This window comes from Borostomias antarcticus (assembly GCF_949987555.1).
Source record: "Borostomias antarcticus genome assembly, chromosome: 11".
Classification (NCBI taxonomy): domain Eukaryota; kingdom Metazoa; phylum Chordata; class Actinopteri; order Stomiiformes; family Stomiidae; genus Borostomias; species Borostomias antarcticus.
Window position 1 is genome coordinate 11,062,087 of NC_140244.1, and position 25,176 is coordinate 11,087,262.

Consider the following 25,176-nt stretch of genomic DNA (forward strand, 5'->3'; position numbering starts at 1 on the left):
GCAGGGCCTGGTTGTAGAGTCGGTGCAGCTGGAATGAAGGACTGCCCAAATCTTTCTGTACTCTGACGGGGGAGAACAAATATGTGGCTGAATTTGCTCCTCATCCCCGTCAGCTCACGATACAGTGGATGGGAGGGATTGGCCAACATGGCCGCCAACTTTTTTTCTCATCCTCTGTTCTGCCACCACCTCTAGGCTGTCCAACCCGGTCCCCAACACAGAGCTGGCCTTCTTCACCAGCTTGTTCAGCTTTTCAGTCCTCAGTAGCCTGCTACACACATCGAAGGACCTGAGCCTCCTGAGGAAGAACAGTCTGCTCTGTCCTTTCATATAGAGGGCCTCAGTGTTGTCAGTCCAGTCCAGTTTGTTGTTCAGGTGCATTCCCAGGAACTTGTATGAGTCCACCATCTCAACTTCCTCCCCCTGGATGGTGATGGGGGCTGGAGGCCGTTGGTTCCTTCTGAAGTCCACCACCAGCTCCTTGGTCTTGCTGATGTTGAGTTGGAGCTGATTGTCCTCAGACTGTCTAGTGAAGGGAGACAGGGGTGTTTGGCTGCACCCCTGACCTCACAGGGGTGGGTGTGTTCAGGGATGTTGAGGCCAAGGTTATAATAGTTTTCCTTTTTTTCATTAGTTTTTATTTTTATATCATTTTAACTTTTAGTTTTAAATTTCAGTTTAGTTTTAATTCGTATTTAAAGCGGGTTTGCTCGTTTCATTTTAGTTTAGTTTTTATTAGTTTCAATATTAGTTGTTATTATTTTCTTCTGTGCTACCCTCATGAGACCATCCTGCGAGCTCACGTTGTTTCACTCTGTGTGAAACAAACCATCTGGCGCATGACAGGATACTTCTTTACTTTACTTTATTTGGTTTAAAATGACAGGGACAGTGCACAATCATTGACATTTCTGTGAATGTGCCAGTGTTAGCCAGCGTGGGTAGTTTTCAACTGCAGTCCCTGGGCAGATGTTCTTTCAACTCTGAAAAGGAAGGGGGCATATTAAAAAAATACAACAAACATTCATTCTGCGCAGGGGCACAGCTAAACATTTTTTAAATTGATTTCATATCCACCCAAAATACTAGGATTATGTATGAAGTGAAAAAGACTAAAACTAAGGACATATTCTCTATAGTATTAGTTTATTTTAGTTAGTTTTGTAAACAAACAATACAGTTTAAGTTAGTTATCGTTTTTTTGTAAAGCCTAGTTTTTGTTTTTATTTCAGTTAACTAAAATGTTTTTTCACACCTAGTTTAGTTTTTTAGTTGGTTTTGGTTAACTCTAATGTTAATGCTTAGCTGACGCGAGGTGTTCGGGGACGGCGCTGAGGTGTCAGGCTGCCAGAGAGCCGCGCCATCCAGCCCTGCCGCCTTAATAACCGCCCATCTCCAAGGTGATTATCACCATGGTTTCCACTGCATCGGCAGGACCCATCAATCTTTTGACCTTCATCTCAGGAAAACAGAACTCCGGGGATTTCAATCACCTGGAGGCGTCGGTGTGCTGCAGCTGATAAAACAAAATGTCACCCAGGCCTTGAAACCTCATACACTATTTAGACCCACTCTATGTTCACTATTTAAATACATGTTTTTAAATGTTCCTATTGGTTACAGTTAGGACCCCTTTCTTCCTCCCTCCTTATGTCTCTGTCCCTCCCGCTCTCTTTCTCTGTCCTCCTCTCTCGCTCTCTCTCTCCATCCCTCTCTCTCTCCCTATCCTTCTCTCTGTCTTTCCCCCCAAACTCTCTCTTTCTCTGCCTCTCTATCTCTCCGCTTGTCTTCTTCTCTCTCTCCATCCCTCCCTCTCCTTCTTTCCATCTTTTCACTTGTGTTCTCTCTCTCTCTCTCTCTCTCTCTCTCTCTCCTCCTCCTCCTTCTGTCCAGGCTGATGAAGGATTATGATGTCGATGCGGTGGACGATGGCTTCAGGGAGAGGCAGCTCCCCATTGAGAAGGAGTACCAGCGCGTGTCCATATCTGGGGAGGAGAAGTGTGGGGTGAGGGTGCCATTTGCCTTATTCACCTCAGCTGCCATATTGGTCAGTCTGACGTAATGAGGGGTGCGGATGCGGAAGTGCCCGTTGCCTTCAATGTTAAAAGTTTGCTGTAAAAACACCACTTCAAGAACCGAAATAGTCAAAATAACAGGCTGAATACACTACCGGGGTTACAAACTCATCATTACCAGACTCTGATTGTTGTTCACTGCCGTTGTTTTCGCGTTTGGAAATACATCGGAGTGAATATGCAGCTGACGGCTAACTATGGCTCATTCACCTCCATGTATTTCCAAACGCGAAAACAACGGCAGTGAAAAACAATCGGAGTCTGGTAATGATGAGTTTGTAACCTCGATAGTGTATTCAGCCTGTTATTTTGACTATTTCGGTTCTTGAAGTGGTGTTTTTCCAGCAAACTTTTAACATTGAAGTCAACGGGCACTTCCGCATCCGCACCCCAGACTGACCAATATGGCTGCCAGGTGAATAAGGTGAATAGGACTTCAGTGGAGTTCCCGAGGCTTAGCCAATCAACAGCTAGGACTTCAGTGGAGTCCCCGAGGACCGTGGCTGTCCCATAACCTCTCGGTTCATCTTCAAAGCTTCAAGTGTTGTTGTTGTTGTTTTACATTGTGCGTTCCACGGCTTGTCAGCGGCGCGCGCAGATACGGGATCACTTACTAACGCTGCTCCCACCCCCCCCACCCCCCCCCCCGCCACTCATGGGCCGGCTGTAACTCAGGAGGTTCAGGAGCGGGTCATTCAATGATGGTAGGGTTGGCGGTTCGAATCCCGGCTCCTCCTGTCCACATGTCGAAGTGTCCTTGGACAAAGACACTGAACCCCAAATTGCTCCCAATTAGCAGGCTAGCACCTTGCATGGCAGCTGCCACTATTGGTGTGTGAATGTATGTGTGAGCGGGTGAATGAGAGGCCATTGTAAAGCACAGTACAGTAAGTGCAGTCCATTTACCATCTGTACTAATGTACTGTACACTTGATCACTTGAATCAACACTTGAACAATTGAACACCTTCCCTATATGATAGACAATAACAATTGACTCTGTACAACTGTACATTTTAATAATTGCACCGCTTATATTATGGTCACAGTCATCCATGATTGGATGGGATAAGTAGATGAGGATGGTACTAATAGACTGCTAGACTATGGATAGTAAATTGCCAGTTTGGGAACCTTTAAATACTTCTAGTCTAGCTGAGTACAGTAGGACCCCACTCATCCGAACTTCAGAGATCCGAACCTCCCGGTCTACCGAACAGGCTTAAAAAACTTTTTGGTTAGTGGTTACTGGTGGGATTTTCATTACAGTACTGTAGGCCTACTTGCATTTAAATCTGTCATAATAAACACGTACTGTATCCTACTGTGAATAAAAACAGAACAGTATTTAGACCTACATGTTGCCTGTAGGCTGTAGCCTACTGTGACGTTTAATTTCTTTGTTACTTTAATGTCGAGCGCAAAACGCAAACGAGTCTGCTGCGTGAGAGCTGCATTCCTTGGTAGCCAGAAAGCGCGTCAGCAACCTGAAGCGGAGGAGTATCGAGTCATTTTTCGTTCCCAGTTAATGGACTTCAGGAACACAGACGTGTTGTGAGCATGTAGATTAGCCTACTAGGCCTACTGTATTTGTTAAATAATAGCCTACAGCCTAGGCCACGTTAGGTTGTTAGGCTGCAATAGCCTAAGACACGACAACTTGTTTGTCATTTAATTAATTAATTAATTAATTATCATTTGCTCTAATTGTTCTAATATTGGGTTGTTTTTAGGTTATACCATTTTGTTCTGCGAATACAGTAGCCTATCGATGCAGCGCAGGCCTCATTTGAGAATAAAGTACAGTATTTGATCAAAGCATGCACTCAAGTGGAAATTCGTTTATTTTATTCTAGGCTACTCTAGGCCTATTATAGGCTAGGCTGTTTGAGTTAAGTTGGCTATTTGATTGCAATTTTGATGCATTTTCACAAGTAATTAAGGGTATTTATCAGTCTATTATGAGTCTATATGAAACAAGTATACCACTTATTGAATTTGGTGCATTTTAACACAAGTTTCAGTCATCCGGACATTTCAGAGATACGAACGACCTTCGGTCCCGTTGGGTTCGGATAAGTGGGGTCCTACTGTACCTAGGACTGGAATTAGGAACTGATTAGTGCTGATAAGATACTATAAGGACACGATAACAAGATAAAATTCCAATGTACCTGTACATGTACTGGTTATAGATGGCAAAATAAACTTTCTATTCTATTCTGTTTTTATTCTATTCTGTTCTGTTTTTATTCTATTATATTCTGTTTTTATTGTATTCTGTTTTTATTTTTTTCTATTCCACCCCAGGTGCCGTTCACAGACCTGGTGGACGCTGCTAAGTGTGTGGTGAAGGCCCTGTTCATCCGGGAGAAGCACATCGCTCTGTCCATGCAGAGCTTCTGTAAGACCACCTCCAGCTCGCTGCAGGAGCTGGGAGAGAAGCCCCTGGACCTCCACGTCTACGAGGAGATCCCAGAGACCCCCGTCGACGCTGGTGGGGATACACACACGCACACACACACACACACACACACACAGACACACACACACAGACACGCGCACAAACACACACACAGACACACACAGACACACACACACGCCGAGAGACACACCCACACACACCAAATAGACGCGCAGGTTAGGATGCATGCAATGTAACAGTACCGTGAGTGTCGTCGATGGGTGATGTCATTTTGTGCTAAACTGTCCTAAACCTGTCCTCTCAGACGCCCCGGTCCACCCCCCCGTCTCCACGACCCACCCCTACGAGAACCAGGACCCCCGGAACATGCCGGCCGACACCGGCTATAGCTTCCAGATGGTGGGCGGGGTCATGCACGTCTACACCAAGAGCAGCCCCATGGAAAAGTGAGGGAGTGTGTGTATGTGTGTGTGTGTGTGTGTGTGTGTGTGTGTGTGGTGTGGGGGGTTGGGTGCGTGTGTGCCTGAATTTGTTTCTCTTTCTGTCCGTAGCTGATCTGTGGAGTGTGTCTGTGTGTGCGTGCGTGTGTGCATGTGAGTGTGTCTGCGTGTGAGTGTGTCTGCGTGTGAGTGTGTCTGCGTGTGTGAGTGTGTGTCTGCGTGTTTGTGTGTGTCTGCGTGTGTGTGTGTCTGTGTGAGTGTGTGTGTGCGTGTGCGTGAGTGTGTGTGAGTGTATCTGCGTGTTTGTCTGCCTGTGTGTGTGTAAGTGTGCGTGTGTGTGCGTGTGTGTCTGTGTGTGTGCATGTGTGTGTGTGCATGTGTGTGTGTGCGTGTGTGTCTGTGTGTGTGTGTGTGTGTGTGTGTACTTCACTGGTAAACTGGTGTGCCTTCTCCTCCCAGGAGCACAGAGCTAGACCTGCCCTATCCCAACCTGCAGGAGTACATAGCAGACATGAACGTCATGATGGCCCTCATTATCAACGGACCAGTGTGAGTTTACTTGGAGAGGAGGAGGGAGAGGAGGAGGAGGCAGAGGAGGAGGAGGAGGGAGAGGAGGAGGAGGAGGAGGGAGAGGAAGAGGAGGAGGAGGGAGAGGAGGAGGGAGAGGAGGAGGAGGAGGAGGATGTCAGGTTTGATGTCATGATCCATCAGTGTTCAAAGTTTCCTTTTTTTAAACTTTAAACTTTAAATTTGAATGAACATTTTTCATTTAAAAGCATTCAATGTTTTCAATCAGTATCTCATTTGTTGGCTAAGTACTGTAGTATTCTTTCTGTGTGGAAAATGACCCTGTGTGTGTATGTCTGTGGGTGTGTGTATGTGTGTGTATGTGTGTGTGTGTGTCTGTGTGTACAGGAAATCATTCTGTTACCGGCGGCTACAGTACCTGAGCTCTAAGTTCCAGATGCACATCTTGCTGAATGAGATGAAGGAGCTGGTGGCCCAGAAGAAGGTTCCTCACCGAGACTTCTACAACATCCGCAAGGTAACTACCTCACCACAACTTCTACCATCCACAAGATAACACTACCTCACCACAACTTCTACCATCCACAAGATAACACTACCTCACACAAGGTCAACTTCCTCTTCCTCATCTCACTGTGGGGACTTTGTTGTGCGTTGAGACATGAAGCCAACCAGTAGTTCCCATGACATCACTGCAGATGACATTCAGCACATGCATAGGATGTGCAGAGGTGTTGAATGGTGAATATTACAGTATACAGTATCATCTGAAATATCACACTTTAACTGAAAACTCTAGAAATGTATAAACTACTGAATAAATCACCAAACTTGACTTGACATTCCTGGACATTATGTTCATGGATGTACAGTACATGTACACATTTTATTTTTGTAGCACCATGTATTGCAGCCAGTCTGAATGTACGGGTGACAGCTTAAAGGAAAAAGCAACGTAGTGTCTTAGTAAGGTGCCGGGCCACCATGACAGCTTCACCTACTGTAACCCTGGGCATGGATCCTACCAACCTGGAACTCTTCTGGAGGGACGGCTCTACATTCTCCCAAAACAAAACAGATCCCCCTCATTTGTTTTTCAGGTTTTTCCTTTAATTTGTCTCCAGTCTGTAGATATACTATGGGAAATGTGCAGGATCGATCTGTCTCACACACACACACACACACCCACACACCCTCACTCCGGCTCCCCTGTCCTTTCCAGGTGGACACACACATCCACGCGTCCTCCTGTATGAACCAGAAGCACCTGCTGCGTTTCATCAAGCGGGCGATGAAGAAGTACCCCGGGGAGATCGTCCACGTGGAGCGCGGCAAGGGCCAGACGCTCATGGAGGTGTTCGACACCATGAACCTGACCGCCTTCGACCTGAGCGTGGACACGCTGGACATGCACGCGGTGAGGGAGGGGGCAGGAGGGAGAGAGGAGAGAGAGAGGAGAGGGAGAGGAGGGAGAGAGGTGAGGGAGGGGGCAGGAGGGAGGAGGGAGAGAGGAGAGAGAGAGGAGAGGGAGAGGAGGGAGAGAGGAGAGGGAGGGAGAGAGGAGAGGGAGGGGGAGAGAGGAGAGGGAGGGAGGGAGAGAAGAGAGGGAGAGGGAGAGGAGAGGGAGGGAGAGGAGAGGGAGGGAGAGAGGGGGGAGGGAGGAGAGAGGGAGGGAGAGAGGAGTGGGAGGGGGAGAGAGGAGAGGGAGGGAGAGAGAGGGGGGAGGGAGGAGAGAGGGAGGGAGATAAGAGAGAGGAGAGGGAGGGAGAGAGAGGGGGGAGGGAAGAGAGAGGGAGGGAGAGAAGAGAGAGGAGTGGGAGGGAGGGAGAGGGGGGAGGGAGGGAGGAGAGAGGGAGGGAGAGAAGAGGGAGGAGAGGGAGGAGAGAGCAGGCGCATAGCAGGGCTCCTTTCGATGCTGTAGATAAATGACATGGATGAAAGCAAAGAGACTTTTAACTTGAAATGAAAAGAAGAGGGGACTTTTATTTTGGTACGGAAAGAAGCTTTTGGGTTGACAGGAGACTTGGGCCAGGTGATAAGCAGGGTAAGACATGAGAAAAAAACAGATATGAGAGAGAGAGAGAGAGAGAGAGGGAGAGAGAATGAGAGAGAGAGAGGGAGAGAGAGGGAGAGAGAGAGAGAGAGTTCATATAAGCCGATGACCCTGTCTGTTCCTCTCAGGACCGCAACACGTTTCATCGCTTTGACAAGTTCAACGCCAAGTACAACCCCATCGGCGAGTCCATCCTGAGAGAGATCTTCATCAAGACTGACAACCACATTGAGGGGAAGTACTTCGCTCACATCATCAAGGTGGGTGAGGCGACGTCATCTCTGACTGAACTGGCGCAGGTGAACCTGCTCCTCTGTGCACCCCCTGTGGCTCAGGAGGTAGAGTGAGTCGTCCAATGATCGTAGGGTCGACGGTTCGAATCCCGGCTCCTCCTGTCCACATGTCGAAGTGTCCTTGGGCAAGACACTGAACGCCAAATTGCTCCTGCTGCAACCCGATATCATGAGGAAAACGTAGAATAGATAAGTTGGTCCACCTTGTAAAACGTGCTTCCTCGAGTGTAGAAGCCCGTTTAAAAAAAACAATACATTTCTATGTGTCAGTTGTCCACATACCACGAATGCGTGGAGGCGCTCGGGCAGCGGGCATTGAGTAATTCCCCTGCACGCCTCCGGGGGTATTGCGATATGCGGAGCGCGCCCACTAAGCGCCGTCCTAGTAGCTCCACTCCTGGGTCCAGTTTTGTAAATTAGCCTGATCCCTGTGTCCACGTCTGTCTCGTGTTGATGTGGATGGTACTTGTGTACACTGTGAATAGCTAGCATCCTAGCATTAGCTAGCGTTAACGTGTGTGTTCTACGTTAAAGCAATAAGCATGACTGAAACATGAAACTGAGCCGTTTCAACAAGTCTCTCTACTAATCTATTCTACGTTTTCCTCATGATATCGGGCTGCCCAATGAGCAGGCTGCCGCCTTGCATGGTGCTGTAGCTTCTGCCATTGGTGTGTGAATGTGTGTGTGAACGGGTGAATGAGAGGCCATTGTAAAGCACTTTGGATAGAAGCGCTATATAAGTGCAGTCCATTTACCATTTACATCAGACTGGTGATTTCTCCGAGGAAGCATTCGGTACGTTTTGTCCTTGCCGCACTGTGCGACGATGACCGCCTTGTGTTGTCGTGTGTCCACCAGGAGGTGATGGCTGACCTGGAGGAGAGTAAGTACCAGAACACGGAGCTGCGTCTGTCCATCTACGGCCGCTGCTCCGACGAGTGGGACAAGCTGGCCCAGTGGGCGGTCCAGCACCAGGTCTACTCCCACAACGTGCGTTGGCTGGTGCAGGTGCCACGCCTCTTGTGAGTTCTCTCTCTCTCTCTTTCTCTGTCTCTCTCTCTCTCTTTCTTTCTCTCTCTTTCTATGTCTCTCTCTCTCTCCCTCTCTCTCTCTCCCTGTCTCTCTCTCTTTCTGTCTCTCTCTCCCTGTCTCTCTCTCTTTCTCTCTCTTTCTTTCTCTCTGTCTTTCTCTGTCTCTCTCTCTCTCCCTGTCTCTCTCTTTCTCTCTCTCTCTCTCTTTCTTTCTCTCTCTTTCTCTGTCTCTCTCTCTCCCTGTCTCTCTCTCTTTCTTTCTCTCTCTCTCTCTCCTCCACACCTGCACCTCTTGTTTGGGGACCTGAGCGTCAACTGTCACACAAAGCCACTGTGGTGAAGTCTCCAGCGGCTGTTTGGGCCTAACCCCCCCCCCCCCCCCCCCTGCAGTGACGTGTACCACACCAAGAAGCAGCTGGCCAACTTCCAGGAGATGCTGGAGAACATCTTCAAGCCTCTGTTTGAGGTGACGGTCAACCCCCGCAGCCACCCCGAGCTGCACCTCTTCCTGCAGCACGTGAGTACACTAAACTACACTAACTCCCTCTGCTACTACACTAACTTCACATACACACTCCCTAAACCACACACTAACTGTCTCTACTATTATACTAACTTCCTCTACTATAAACCACACACTAACTCCTTCTATTAATACATCCATGCGCTGCGTCCGGGGCTGGCTCCGCCCAAGGCGACTGTGATTGGTTTAAAGAAATACTGCGTTTTTTTCCCCCCTATTGCAGAATGGTAATATGTCCAGCCAGACCTGTCTCCGGCGCTGGCACAGCGTAAACGAAGTGTGGAGATAGGTCTGGCTATGCGAGACTAACCACACACTAACTCCCTCTACTATAAACCACACCGTTTTCAACCGTTTTCTGCGCATGCGCGAGAGCAGAAGCTGAGAACGCTTCGGGATTTTTTGGTTTAACGAGAAATGGCACAGCGTTGTTTAGTCCTATAGCGATGGGTATCTTGCTGTGGAAAAGTGTGTTTAAGTGTGAATGAGTAAGACTGTTCTTGTGTTGGGATGCTGTGTGTAGGCCCAGAGATGGGCAAAAATACATCAAAATGTATTTTGATACAAAATACAAAATACCCCTCAAATAAATGTATAAAAATAAAATACAAAATACTGGTGCCAGAAAATGTATCAAAATGCAATACATGTATTTTGTATTTAAAATATAGGAAATGCTTTTTTAGGTGGGCTAGCTTGCAAAACTTGTGATATTCCCACATGGTCTCCAATGAGGCGTGCATGGGGATGGCCTGGCAATCACTGACCTGCCCCCCACAACCTCTGACCTGAGGGGGCGGAGTCTCGCCACCACGCCACTATCCACGCCACCGTCCCCACATCTCAGACCCTGAGTTGGCTAAAGACACAGTTTTCACGGTTGGGTGCATGTGGGTGGTCCGGAGAGCAGTACACTGTCCTCGACCGGCTCTGACCCGAGGGGGCGGAGTCTCGTCACCACGCCACTATCCACGCCACGGACCTCACAACACAGCCTCTGAGGTGACTAGAGACACACGGTCTTCACTGGTGAAGGCAGGTGGGTAGCCCGGCATGGCCTACACTGTCCACGACCGGCTCTGACCCAAGGGGGCGGAGTCTCGCCACCACGCCACTGAACATGCTACTGACACCACAACTCAGCCCTGTCCCCGACTGGCTCTGACCTGAGGGGGTGGAGTCTCACCACCACGCCACTATCCACGCCACGGGCCCCACAACTCAACCCCTGAGTGGGCTAGAGACACACAGTCTTCATTGGTGGATGCATGGAAATTGCCCAGAGGTCACTATACTGTCCCCAACTAGCTGTGACCCAAGGGGGCGGGGCCTAACCAGCACACCACTATCCACGCCACGGGCCCCACAACTCAGCCCCTGAGTGGGCTAGAGGCACGGTCTTCACCGGTTGAGTCAGGTAGGTGACCCGGAGAGGGGTACACTGTCCCTGACTGGCTCTGACCTGAGGGGGCGGAGTCTCACCCCCACGCCACTATCCACGCCAAGGCCCCACAACTCAGCCCCATAGTGGGCTAGAGACACATGGTCTTCACCGGTGCGGGCGGGTAGGTGGCCCGGAGAGGGGTACACTGTCCTCGACCAGCTCTGACCTGAGGGGGCGGAGTCTCACCACCATGCCACTGTCCACGCCACAGACCCCACAACTCAGCCACTGAGTGGGCTAGAGACGCACGGTCTTCTCCGGTGGGTGCATGGAGATTGCCTGGTCCGTAGTAGTTCTCTAGCAGTAGCTGTTACATACAGCTGCAGCAGCTAGCCCACCTCACATTTTCTCCAGGAAATGTACTTTCTAGTTTTATTTTTTCTCTCAATTTGGTATAGCAGAGTATTCAGGTTTGGGCTATATGATATACACAAAGCTCTGGTGAACCCCACACAAAAGGAGAACAGTCACAGAATGTCAGTGTAACTATTGCTTAGTAAGCTTAGCTATTAAAAGACAACAGCTTGATTGATTATGTATAGGCCTACATATTTTTATTAATGGGGGAGCTGATGTTTTTCCATAATTTCAGGTAGTTTGTCTCTTAAAGTGGCCAGCTGATTCAAACTGTCATAGAATTCCAACATGTTGGGCATGTTTCAACTGTTCTTTTGTCACTTCTGACAGGAGCTCTGTCGTCCTAGACAGCATGCTAGCGTTATTAGCATGTTAGCATCAATCGCTAGCTTTGTTAAACACTGGCTATGCTGCGCACTAGCCTAGACAGCATGCCAGCATCATCAGAATGTTAGCATCGATCACTAGTTTGAGATTATAATTCACTTTGACAGACAATCCGTTGAATTTGAAGATCTGACGTCGTGAGCAGCGTGGCACTGGTAGTGTGGGTCAATTTGCATCCACGTGAGCATGCCTGTCAAGTCTGAGAGCTGCGCGGTTCACTGTCCACCAACGGTCTAGGTAGCTAAACAGCAGCAAGATAGCTAGCTAGTTAACTTTTCACTGTCTACAGTCTTTAGAGCCCTGCGCTCAACTTTTTTCAACTGACAAAAAGGGGAAAAAAGCCTAGGGACATGTGCCTTAAAATATTATTTATTGTTACATCCAATATTATAAGAATATGTATTTTCTTTGTTTTTTATTCGTGGAGAAAGTATTTTTGAGTAGGCCTATTTTAAATACAAAATTACTCCACTCTAAAATATTTTGTTACAAATTATCGGCCTTATCAAATACAAATTACAAAATACTCCAAAGTAATTGAAATACGTATTTCAAATACAAGTAATAGAAATACTGCCCATCCCTGTGTAGGCCTATGTGTTGCTCAAAGGATGGCTCTAATATGACAACGTTTGAAATTAATGAAAGATTACTGAAGATATATGATAAATAGTAATTTCACATTACCGTGAAAGGGATTAAGGATATCTCATTTGAATATTTGTAGTCTGAGGAATAAGATTTTAGATATTTCATAAATTATTTTGGAACAGAATTTTTACATAATGGCAATCTCAGAAACACATTTGGATTCTTCAAAAAGCAATGCCTTACTGAACATCGATGGTACAATATTTATAGACAAGATAGGAACATCCTGGGGGAGTGGGGAGGCATTGCGATCTATGTTCAGAGTCACATACCAGTTAAAGTGAGAGAGGATTTCATAACAGTTGGAGTGGAAGTAATTTGGTTTCAAGTTCAACTACCTTATTTAAAACCGCTCTTAATTGGATGCTGTTATAGACCACCAAGTGCAAATGTAATGTATCTTGATTTAATTTGTGATATGCTAGATAGGGTATGTGATCTTAATAATGAGGTTTACTTTCTTGGTGACTTGAATATTGATTGGCACTTAAAATCCTGTGCACTCAGATGCAAGGTGCTTTCTTGTGGAAATACTTGTAATATGACACAAGTTATTAGGAACCCAACGAGAATTTGCTCCAGGGCTGATGGTTTAAAATATTCTACGTGCATTGATTTGATGTTTACAAATGCTGCTGAAATGTGCTCGAAGGCAATATCAACTCCTGTAGGCTGCAGCGATCACCATTTAATTGCAATAGGACGAAAGACGAGAGTACCTAAATCTGATCAGAAAATTATCTTAGGATGTTTAAGCATTTTAATGAAAGCCAGTATTATAATGATGTAAGTAGAGGTCTACAGTCTTAAAGGAGCAAGATTCAAATGGGGCCTTGGGGGTGTTCAATGATCTGCTAATGCCAACTATTGATAGACATGCACCATTAAGGAAGAAAACTGTAAGACATGCAAAGGCTCCATGGTTGGATAAAGAAATGAGAGACCATTATGATTGCAAGAGACCGAGCCAAGGCAGAGGCAATCGGATCAGGTGAGTCACTGCAGTGGGACACCTACCGCAAACTAAGGAATAATGTAACAAAATTGAATAAAACAACAAAGAGAGTGCATTATCAAAATAAAGTTGTTCTGGCAAGACAAAATAGCAGTAAGATTTGGAAAACTCTCAATGAATGAATGGGTAGAAAAGGGAAATCAACACCATCTTTTTTAGAGGTAGATGGACAATACATTACAAAGCCAAGAGATTTAGAAGCCAATTATTTCAGCAGTTATTTCAGTAACAAAATTCAAAGCATGCGTGATGGTTTGCTCCCTAATGATGAAGATGATGATTTTTCTAGCAAGCTGATTGCTGAAATAATGCGTAACAAATCCTGTAAATTTGCTTTTGAAAATATTGATGCTGATATAATACTGAAATTACTCCAAGCAAGTAAAGAAAAACCTTCAGGTGTCGACAATTTTGACATGAAGTTATTAAAACTAGTGCTGGGTTTAAAAAATCGATTCATCGATTCTGAATCGATTCTGAATCAAATGATTCAGAATCGATTAATGAAGCCCAAAATCGATCTTTTATTTAATGAATAAATGAAGGAATGAATAGTTCATTAATTCATTCAATGATTCATTCATTCATTCATTTTTTGAAATCAGTATCGATACCCAGCCCTAGTATTGATGTGTTGCATAACTTGGCAGTCATGTGATTAAGATTACAGCAAAAAAAACAAAAAAGGTTTTAGTAACACTAACTGAATCGATATTGAATCGAATCGAATTGAATTCTGATAATCGATTCTGAACCTTGTGAATCGGAATCGAATCGATTCTTGAAATTCAAATCGATACCAAGCCCTAATTAAAACCTGTAACCGATCTGATTGCTCTGTCTGTTGCTCATATCATTAATTTAAATTTTAAAACATGTGTTTGCCCCTCTGAATGGAAAATAGCTAATATTATTCCGTTACCAAAGGACAGCAAAGAATCATTTTCAGACAAAAACAGTTGACCAATTAGTTTATTGCCTGCCCTCAGTAAAATAATGGAGCAGATAACATGAGCAGATTCAAGGTTATTTTTGTAAAAATGAGTTAAACACGGTATACCAGCATGCATACAAGAAGGGGCACTCCACTCAACCCTTGCTCAGATGACGGATGATTGGATGAAGGAAGTTGATTATTTAAAAAAATAGTTGGTGCAGTATTGCTAGATCTGAGCGCAGCTTTTGATGTTCTTGATCACAGAATATTACTAAATAAATTGTGTTGCTATAGTTTTGAACCATCTGCTTTAGAATGGGTTAGAAGTTATTTGACTGATAGGAAATGTACAGTGTACTTCAATGGGAGTTATTCTGAGCTGAGGGCTGTGAGCTGTGGGGTGCCACAAGGACGTTCCTTGGGGCCGCTTTTATTTTCTATTTTCACTAAAGATTTACCTTTAATTTTAAACCATGCCACCGCTGCTATGTATGCTGACGACTCAACAGTTTATGCATCAGCACGTACACCTGATGTACTGACTGAAATATTGAATGAGGAATTAGAGTTAACAGAAAAATGGATGAAATAAATTGGTTCTAAATAAAGGAAAAACAAAAAGCATAGTATTAGGCACAAAACATTCATTAGGCACAAAACATTCATGCTTCACTTGATGATGGGCGATACAGAGATAGAGCAAGTATCAGAAGTGAAGCTGTTGGGAATAACGGTAGACAGTTATATGTCCCGGAACAGCCAAGTTGACCAAATAGTGCTGAAAATGGGTAGAGGCATGGCTGTGATCAAACACTGCAGGACATTTATGCCAAATCATCTAATTAAACAGGTGGTACAAGCAATTGTATTGTCACAGCTACACTACTGTACAGTGATTTGGTCCAGTACCACAGGAAATAATCTGACTAGGCTACAGGTAGCCCAGAACAAAGCAGCTCGTCTGGTCCTTTAATGTCCATACCAAATAAATGTACGTACAATGAATGATCACCTAGCCTGGTTAAGTGTCAAAGGTAGTGTACAATATTCATTAGGTTGCTTTATCAAAAATATTATCATGACAAAAACTCCAGAAATCTTGTATAGAAATGTATCCTTCTTTTCAGATACACAGTCATTTTACTCTGTAGGTGTCAGAGGATCGCTTCTTGTTACCTTCATGTAGAACGAATATAAGACAGAAGACTATGCATTACAGAGCAATGGTGGCATGGAATGGATAACCATTGTTTTTGGTTTTAGAAAATAATATTATGTTTTAAGAAAAAGCTTAAGCTATTTTTGTTTACCAAGGAACTATGAAATTAAGCTATTTATGTATTCCCTTTCTCTTGATGGTGATAATGAATGTTATGTTTTAATAATTTGTTTAGAAAATATTCATTCAGTCATTTGCAGAGCTAGATAAGCAACTTTTGTGCTAGAATTGAGCAGGTGTCCATGTTGTTTGTTTGTGAGTGTGGATGATTATGTATTGTATTATTTTTTATTATGTATGTATGTATTATAATTTTTGAGTGATGATTTTGGAGATCCCAGGAAGAGTAGCTGATGAGTCTCTCAACAGCTAATGGGATTCTTAATAAAGAATCAATCAAACAGTAACTCCCTCTACTATAAACCACACACTAACTCCCTCTACTATAAACCACACACTAACTCCCTCTACTATAAACCACACACTAACTCCCTCTACTGTACTACTACACTAACTTCCTCTACTATAAACCACACACTAACTCCCTTTACTATAAACCACACACTAACTCCCTCTACTATAAACCACACACTAACTCCCTCTACTGTACTACTACACTAACTTCCTCTACTATAAACCAAACAGGACCTGTAACTAACCATACTCTAGCGAGAAGGTGGTGCCCTCTCTTCTCACAGCTGGATTAAAACTAGTAAAAAACCTGGTGTTGGTTGAAGTATTACCTCGGAGTGAAAAGCAGAGCTTGGAGATCCTCTGTGATCACTTATTGTGATCTTAATTAACTCCGCGACAGCGCAGGGTGAGAGGTCATGTTTTCAGTGGCGTGTGTCGCACGATGTACATCCATCCACCAGCAGGATAACGCAAAAACTACGATTTTTCACGAAACTTGGTGGAAGAGTGTAGCATGAGTCAACCTAGAAGCCATTACATTTTGGCTTTGAATCACGGGGCGGGTCCACGAGCTGTTTCTTGGTTTGTGTGTTTGTTAGCAGGATTATGCAAAACTACCAGACAGATTTTCACAAAACTGTGAAATATAATGCTGTAATGCTGGATGGACTGATGTCGTGGTCTGATCACAATGACGGCATTGGGAAGAGGCATAGGCTTAGAAAATGCTCCATTATTTAACACCCTCTATTATCAATCAAGTACTATAGTCTTTGGTCTTTTGTCACTTATACTTTTGTCAGTTATATGGTCAGCGCCAGCTAAGAAAAATATACATAAACTACAACTAGTTCAGAATAGGGCTGCCAGACTGGCACTTAATAGATACACACAAATATAAAATATATTCACACTCGTCTGTCCTGGTTCTCAGTTGAAGTTAAACTCAACTACAGCCTCATTATGTTTTTTAGAAATGTCATGTTTAATCAGACACCTGATTTTTTTTTCAACCAAATTGTAAATACAAGTAACAGACATGACCATGACACCATGAATGCCTGCTCAGGTCACTTGATACTTCCAGCTTACAACCCCAAGAGCAACAAAACAAGCATAAGCACAGTGATATACCCTTCAGTAGTGTCCTGGAACTCTTTCCTCCGCACATCTCACACACAAAATAAATTGTCATTCAAAAAACGACTAGAGGCACATCTCAGGCTGCTGAGCACTATGCTGAGAACTTGTATTTGAGTCTCCATTTGTATTCGATTTTCCTTTTCATTCCCTTAATATACATGCTCTCTCCTAAAGTGTTAGCCTAAATGAAATGAACAAAGGAATGTATATTGTCTGTAATGATACTAGGTATCTGAATGTATGTAATATTAACAACTGTACAATTTACTGTACAATAATTAACTGTACAATTTTATTCATATATTTCATGTAAGGTTTGTGTGTGAATGTGCTACAGTAGGTATTGTATGATTATATGTATATACTATGTCTTATGTCCTTTTATGGACCCCGGGAAGATTAGCGGTCGCCATGGCGTCAGCTAGTGGGGATCCATTCAATAAACTAAACTAAACTCTGTGATGTTGCTGTGTCCAGCTGGTGGGCTTTGACAGTGTGGACGACGAGTCGAAGCCGGAGCACCACATTTTCAACCTGGACAGCCCCCTGCCGGCCAACTGGACCGACGAGAACAACCCGCCCTACTCCTACTACCTCTACTACACCTACGCCAACATGACCGTGCTCAACCACCTGCGACGGTACGCACTCAAACATCTACCCCCTAACCCTGACCCTAACCCTGACCCTGACTCTACCCCCTAACCCTGACCCTGACTCTACCCCCTGACTCTACCCCCTGAACCTGACCCTACTCCTACTACCTCTACTACACCTACGCCAACATGACCTTGCTCAACCACCTGCGACGGTATGCACTCAAACATCTGACCCTGGCTGAAGTCACACTTTGCCTCACTCCAGGAGACGGTAACACCTCTCCAAGAGTTAAAACTGATTGCAGCCTATAGGATAAATAAAAATATACAAGAACTGTTAGTCAATGCATCCATTAGCACACAGAAGGAGAATTCTTTTGCAGTTTATTTTAGGATGGTAAAGTATATTTTTAATCAGTATGTACTGTAGGTGAGGGTGCACCAGTGTGGGGGGTTTTCAAGCTTGAGTCTTCCAACTTAGTGTATGGTATCGAATGCACGGTCTTCCACAGATGGTATATTGGCCAAACCAAAAGCCAACTGTGTGAAAGACTAAAACAACATCTTTATCACATCAAGAACTCTGATCACACTAAGTTGTTATACCAGCATTTTAAAAGTCACGGATACGAGAACCTCCGGATTGCAGGATTGGAGCAGAGAACAAGATGGACTTGTTCTAAACACTCTTCCACTGAACGGTCTCAATGAAATTACTTAGAATTATGGACCTGGATTAAAGATGGAAGGAACATTATGGGAGAGAAACAGGCTTCTATTTATTCTATGTATTCACATGTGTGTTATTTATTGGATGAATTTTTCTTGTCTGATTGTATGAGTAGCACTTTATATTAGCACTTATGACCTGCCTCCCCTATCCTCTTTTTCATCTTTCCAGTGTAATTAGACCGGCCCTTGTTCCCTATTATACCTTTCTGGTAATCCAGATACCTGCTTTATACTCCCCACATTACCTACTGAGTGTACATATCTCATCTGAAACCGGAGATCTTAGGATTGTTGATGGTGGACGACATCCAGCTCCTCTGAGACTTTTTAACAGAAACAGATTAGTAGTTAGTGTGCCTGTGCATTCTGCCTGCTTCTAGTAGGCTGAGACCTAGATTCCCCCACCTGACCCTGACCCTACCACATCTGACCCTAATCCTGACCCTGACCCTGACCCTACCACACCTACGATAACATGACCGTGACCCTGACTCTAACCCTGACCCTGACCCTACCACACCTACGATAACATGACCGTGCTCCCCCACCTGACCCTGACCCTACCACACCTACGATAACATGACCGTGCTCCCCCACCTGACCCTGACCCTACCACACCTACGATAACATGACCGTGCTCCCCCACCTGACCCTGACCCTACCACACCTACGATAACATGACCGTACTCCCCCACCTGACATCTGACCCTAATCCTGACCCTGACTCTAACCCTGACCCTGACCCTACCACACCTACGATAACATGACCGTGCTCCACCACCTGCAACGGTACGCACTCAAACATCTACCCCCTGACCCTAATCCTTATCCTGACCCTAACCCTACCACACCTACGATAACATGACCGTGCTCCACCACCTGCAACGGTACGCACTCAAACATCTGACCCTGACCCTGACTCTGACTCTGACCCTAATCCTGACCCTGACCCTAATCCTGACCCTGACCCTAACCCTGAGACTGACCCTACTCCTACCACCTCTACTACACCTACACCAACATGACCTTGCTCAGCCACCGCCAATGGTATACACTCAAACATCTACCGTACACACACACACACACCAGGTCTAGCCTCGTTCTTATTTGTCGGTTTGATTTCTTCCCCTTTTCTCCCTTCATTCTTGATAATATAACTCAACAATAACAACATCTTTCGTTTGTCCGTTGCAGGAGGCGTGGCTTCAACACGTTCGTGCTGCGGCCTCACTGCGGGGAGGCGGGGCCTATTCACCACCTGGTGTCGGGCTTCATGCTGTCTGAGAACATCTCCCATGGCCTGCTGCTCCGCAAGGTCAGAACACCGCCGTGTCATCCGCCACCACGACGAGGACACCGTCAGCGTCACTTCCTTAGCAACAACACTCGTAGAGGGGCTACAACCCTAGTTAACACAATACTCCCCAGAGAGACTAGCTAGAAGGCTAACTTACCTTCAGTGACACAGTACTACCCAGAGAGACTAGCTAGTAGGCTAACTTACCTTCAGTGACACAGTACTACTCAGAGAGACTAGCTAGTAGGCTAACTTACTCTAGTTAACTCGATACTACCCAGAGAGACTAGCTAGTAGGCTAACTTACCCTAGTTAACATGATACTACCCAGAGAGAGTAGGTGATCCGCAGAGCGCCATCCAGTGGGCCGCGGAGGCAGTGGTAGCCTATTGCCAAATGGTTTGGGAAAAAAAAAAAAAAAAGTTTGTTAATTTACAAAGTTAGTTATTTTTATATTTAATGTACTCAATAATTCACATATATATAAAAAAAAACATCAAGTTAAAATGCATAATTTCAATGACCAGTTACATTTGAATATCACCACGCCAATCACATCTGTTGGTGTTGAGACAAATGTGTTCAGCTAATGTACTGTAGCTAGCTAGTTCCCTCAGATGCAAACTTCAGTAATGTTATGTGTTTTTTTTTGTCATATATTTGGGAAGGTGGTCCTCGGAAATGTTTTAACAATCAAAAATGATAAGTTACAAAAGGTCTAGAACCCCTGCCCTAGTTAACACAGCACTACCCAGAGAGACTAGCTAGTAGGTTAACTTACCCTCAGTAACACAGTACTACCCAAAGAGAGTACCTAGTAGGCCATCATAGATTATCCTCATGACTTAAGATTGACTGAAGTCTACTAAACCGTCTAATTGACCTCTCTGTGTGTGTGCTATTATATTGCACTGTACTTTAGATTGTGATTCTTGCACTTTGCCTTCAGCACTAGATTATGCTCTTAGTCACTTGTTTTAGAAAGAAGATGCACTTGTGAGTTCTGGCAAGTAGTAGTACATTGGCTCTTCCTACGTTAAATGCAATTATTGTTAGTCGCTTTGGATAAAAGCGTCTGCTAAATGACTGTAATGTAATGTAATGTAATAATGTGTGTTTGTGTGTGTGTGTGTGTGTGCGTGTATGTATGTGTGTGTGTGTAAATATGTGCGTGTGTTTGTGTGTGAATATGTATGTGTGTTTGTGTGTGAATATGTGTGTGTGTGTGTTTGTGTGTGTGTGAATATGTGTGTGTGTGTGTGAATATGTGTGTGTGTGTGTGTGTGTGTGTGTGTGTGTGTGTGTGTGTGTGTGTGTGTGTGTGTGTGTGTGTACACCTCCAGGCCCCGGTGTTGCAGTACCTGTACTACCTGGCCCAGATCGGTATCGCCATGTCTCCCCTCAGCAACAACAGCCTGTTCCTCAGCTACCACCGCAGCCCGCTGCCAGAGTACCTGTCCAGGGGCCTCATGGTGTCGCTCTCCACCGACGACCCCCTGCAGTTCCACTTCACCAAGGTCAGAGGTCGCCGTCGACAGGGTCGTTGTGCTGCGAGGAATAGGGGAGTCTGTAGGCCAAACCATGTGACCGCCACGGGCCAATGTGGTTCAAGCTATAAGTTAAAGGCCGTATAAATGCTTTTGATCAAGCATGGTGATCAAGCATTCTTCTTCTTCTTCGTGCGGGTTAGGTGTTGTGTTCTCCTCTCCTCCCCAGGCTCGGGGCCGATATGGGTTTTACCACCCAGAGCCTGGGTTAGGGGTCACCCGGGCTATACCAAGCCCCATCTGTGCATCAATGAGCGGAAGGCGTCGGACGTATGCTTGGTGCGAGTGTGGCGCTGAGGAACAAACCACAGATCATGTCATCCAGGACTGTCCGACATACTGGACACCCAACGTAATGCATGGCCTGACGGTTTTGGATGAGGAAAAAGTGACATGGCTCCTGGAGGGGTGCCCGGATATATAGCTCGGGTCACCCCTGTTGACTTTCGTTGTCTTTGATTGTCCTTATTCAGCTCTGCGTTTTGATTTCAGTAGAAGACGGCCCCCAATCTCACACAATACCACACAGTCCAGTGTCCCTTTTCCAGGTGTATTCCAAATGAATCTCTCCAACACGGGATTTGAGCGACAATCAAAAGCTGTTTTATTACAGAAGGTTATAGCATACAAAAGACGATGGCATTTAGTCTAATGTTGGCCTCCTGCCTGTGGCTGTCTGGCCCAAATCAAAGCATCTGAGCTCGAGCACGGTTCTTATGGTTCGGGTGTCTCCCCCCCTCTTCCCCGATCAGACTGGTCTGGACTGGTCTGGTCTCTCCTGCAGCTCTGGCCTTGTAGTGAGATAACCTACGCCGCCTCAGTGCCCAGCTCTAACTCTAACCACAACAATTGCTGCTGTCCACAGAATGTACCAACCATGGAATGTCATCTTTATCTCATAAGTCTATGCGAAGGGAGTACCCACAGTTTCTTACACAAACTCCGGCCGACAGCCACACTCAGGGGTCAATCATCATAATTAAAACAGCTGAACAGGATCAGATTAAACCACGACATTTCTCTGAAAACAGTAATTTTCATCACCCCTCACCCAGGCTCGGGGTAGTAAAAGGATAGCCCCTCGGCCCCGAGCCTGGGGGGGAGAGGAGAACTCAACACCTCACCCACACGAATTAGAAGAAGAATGCTTGATCACCATCGAATGTGGTCAGTATGAGGTCGTATAACATGGTCAGTATGAGGTCATATACTGTAACGTGGTCAGTATGAGGTTTTATAACGCGGTCAGTATGAGGTTTTATAACGTGGTCAGTATTAGGTCATATAACGTGGTCAGTATGAGGTTTTATAACATGGTCAGTATGAGGTCATATAATGCGGTCAGTATGAGGTCGTATAACGTGGTCAGTATGAGGTCATATAACGCGGTCAGTATGAGGTTTTATAACGCGGTCAGTATGAGGTCATATAACGTGGTCAGTATGAGGTCATATAATGTGGTCAGTATGAGGTCATATAACGTGGTCAGTATGAGGTTTTATAATTTGGTCAGTATGAGGTCATATAATGTGGTCAGTATGAGGTCATATATATAACGTGGTCAGTATGAGGTCATATAACGTGGTCAGTATGAGGTTTTATAATTTGGTCAGTATGAGGTCATATAATGTGGTCAGTATGAGGTCATATATATAACGTGGTCAGTATGAGGTCGTATAACGTGGTCGGTATGAGGTCGTATAACGTTAGGCCCCCAGCAGCCAGTTAACATCTGGGCCTTGTAATCCTTTGGGGGGGGGGGGGGCGCCACAGTGTCAACATCAAACTTGAGATTTTCACTTAGCGATATCTCCGTGCTCCATAGAACTAAGGTCACCACACTTATCTTCGCATTGAGTGGACCAAAATAGCCTCTTAGACCTATGAGCTCCACCCTCTTCCCGCCATTCCGTGCGTGTGTGCGTGTGTGTGTGTGTGTGTGTTAGGAGCCTCTGATGGAGGTGTGTGTGTGTGTGTGTGTGTGTGTTTGTGTGTGTGTGTTAGGAGCCTTTGATGGAGGAGTGTGTGTGTGTGTGTGTGTGTGTGTGTGTGTGTGTGTGTAGGAGCCTCTGATGGAGGAGTGTGTGTGTGTGTGTGTGTGTGTTAGGAGCCTCTGATAGAGGAGTGTGTGTGTGTAGGAGCCTCTGATGGAGGAGTGTGTGTGTGTGTGTGTGTGTGTGTGTGTGTGTGTGTGTATGTGTAGGAGCCTCTGATGGAAGAGTACAGCATCGCTGCGCAGGTGTGGAAGCTCAGCTCATGTGACATGTGTGAGCTGGCCAGGAACAGTGTCCTCATGAGCGGCTTCTCCCACAAGGTATCCTCCTCTTTCTCCTCCTCTCTCCTCCTCTCTCCTCCTCTCTCTCCACTCTCCTCCTCTCTCTCCTCTCTCCTCCTCTCTCCTCTCTCCCCTCTCTCCTTTCTCTCCTCCTCTCTCCTCCTCTCCTCTCTCCTCCTCTCTCTCCTCTCTCCTCCTCTCTCCTCTCTCTCCTCTCTCTCCTCCCCTATCCCCCCTTTCTCCTCTCTCTCTCCGCCTCTATTCCCCTCTCCTTATCTCTTATCTCCTCTCTCCTCTTCTCTCTCCTCTCTTCTAACTCTCTCTCATCCTCTCTCTCTTCTTTCCTCTCTTCTTCATGGCTGCTCTTCTCTCTGATGGGGGGTGATTATCTGTTATTAAGTGGTTGAATGTGATAGGGGGTGATTATCTGTTATTAAGTGGTTGAATGTGATACGGGGTGATTATCTGTTATTAACTGGTTGAATGTGATACGGGGTGATTATCTGTTATTAACTGGTTGAATGTGATACGGGGTGATTATCTGTTATTAACTGGTGATTAATGTGGCTGTGAGGTCCAGGTGGGTGAGGGCTGGACTAGTCTGTTGGTTCAGATATGTGACCTTGGTCTCTAGTGGGGGTCATCTCACACCAGAGCCTCCATACCCCCCCCCCCCCCCCCCCCCCCCCCCCTCCATCCCATCTCCCCCCCAGGCGAAGAGCTACTGGCTGGGGCCCAACTACAGCCGGGAGGGCCCCGAGAGCAACGACATCCGCCGCACCAACGTGCCGGACATCCGCGTGGCGTACCGCAGCGAGACACTGTGCGAGGAGCTGCACCTCATCACGCACGCCGTCCGCAACCAGGAGCTGAACGCCATCCACGAGGAGGACGACAGCCTCTGCATGGGGCCCCTGCCCCCGGGGGAGGGGCGCTAGAGCCACTAGAAACACCCGACCCCCCCCTCCCCTCCCTACCCTCCGACACCCACCCCCTCCCACCACCCCATGGTAGGAGAAGAGCCCAGCTTGTCGCCCCACCACCTCTGATACAGCCCTCCCCCACACACACACACACTGGACTCTCACCAAGGAACTCTGATTGTGTGCTCGATTCCGGCTCCACTGACCAGACCCCCAGGATGCCCCCTACTTCTGGCCCCCCCCACCCTGACGGTGTTTGTTTGAAGGATGGGGGCTTAAGTGTCCCTGTCAGGTCCCCTCACCCTTCCCTCCCCCTCTGTTTCTCTGTTCCTCTCCATCGCTCAGCGTGACGGGCTTTAGCTGCGCAGGGCGTGGCCAGGGGGGCGTGGCCCAGGGGGGGGGGGCGTGGCCCAGGGGGGGCGTGGCCCAGGGTGGCGGGGGGCGTGGGTTGCATGGGAGGCCGAGAGAGAGGCTTGTCGCCCTTCAACCGTAGAGAGACCATAGTCAGTGTCCTCAACCTCCCGTCGGCCACGCCCCCCAAACCTCCCGCCAGTGACCGCACTCCGCATGGGAAGGTCTGCTGTTGCACTCTGGGACGGCATGTTCGCACGCACACAATCACGCGTGCGCACGCACACACACAGACACACACACACACACGTGCACACATTCTCCAACGGTCGAGCCGTCCTCAGAGCTGAAGGGTCGTGCCGTCTGGCAACGCAGCGCCGTCTTCTTGCTCGTCTTCATGACTGGAATCAGCGACGCACACAACAGCAACACCATCATCAGGACCGTCGTCCACCGCTGGACCACCACACACGGGCCTGCTCTCCCAGAGAGAGACCCCGCCCTCTCACACAGAG

The 25,176-nt window shown here is 46.4% G+C and overlaps 1 protein-coding gene across 2 annotated transcripts in view; it reads left to right on the forward strand.

Moving 5' to 3' along the window:
- ampd2a (adenosine monophosphate deaminase 2a) overlaps window positions 1–24,654 on the forward strand; it is a 74,444-nt gene extending 49,790 nt beyond the window's left edge. For both annotated transcript variants that reach the window (XM_084445657.1, XM_084445658.1), the window contains exons 5-18: window positions 1,894–2,005; window positions 4,385–4,571; window positions 4,804–4,945; window positions 5,399–5,488; window positions 5,855–5,984; window positions 6,690–6,884; window positions 7,649–7,780; window positions 8,675–8,838; window positions 9,238–9,364; window positions 17,415–17,578; window positions 19,463–19,583; window positions 20,909–21,082; window positions 23,316–23,426; window positions 24,101–24,654. In XM_084445657.1, coding sequence (XP_084301783.1) covers window positions 1,894–2,005; window positions 4,385–4,571; window positions 4,804–4,945; window positions 5,399–5,488; window positions 5,855–5,984; window positions 6,690–6,884; window positions 7,649–7,780; window positions 8,675–8,838; window positions 9,238–9,364; window positions 17,415–17,578; window positions 19,463–19,583; window positions 20,909–21,082; window positions 23,316–23,426; window positions 24,101–24,325 — 2,074 coding nt within the window. In that variant the 3' untranslated portion in view covers window positions 24,326–24,654. The remainder of the gene's footprint in view (window positions 1–1,893; window positions 2,006–4,384; window positions 4,572–4,803; window positions 4,946–5,398; window positions 5,489–5,854; window positions 5,985–6,689; window positions 6,885–7,648; window positions 7,781–8,674; window positions 8,839–9,237; window positions 9,365–17,414; window positions 17,579–19,462; window positions 19,584–20,908; window positions 21,083–23,315; window positions 23,427–24,100) is intronic.
- Window positions 24,655–25,176: the final 522 nt, after the last annotated feature.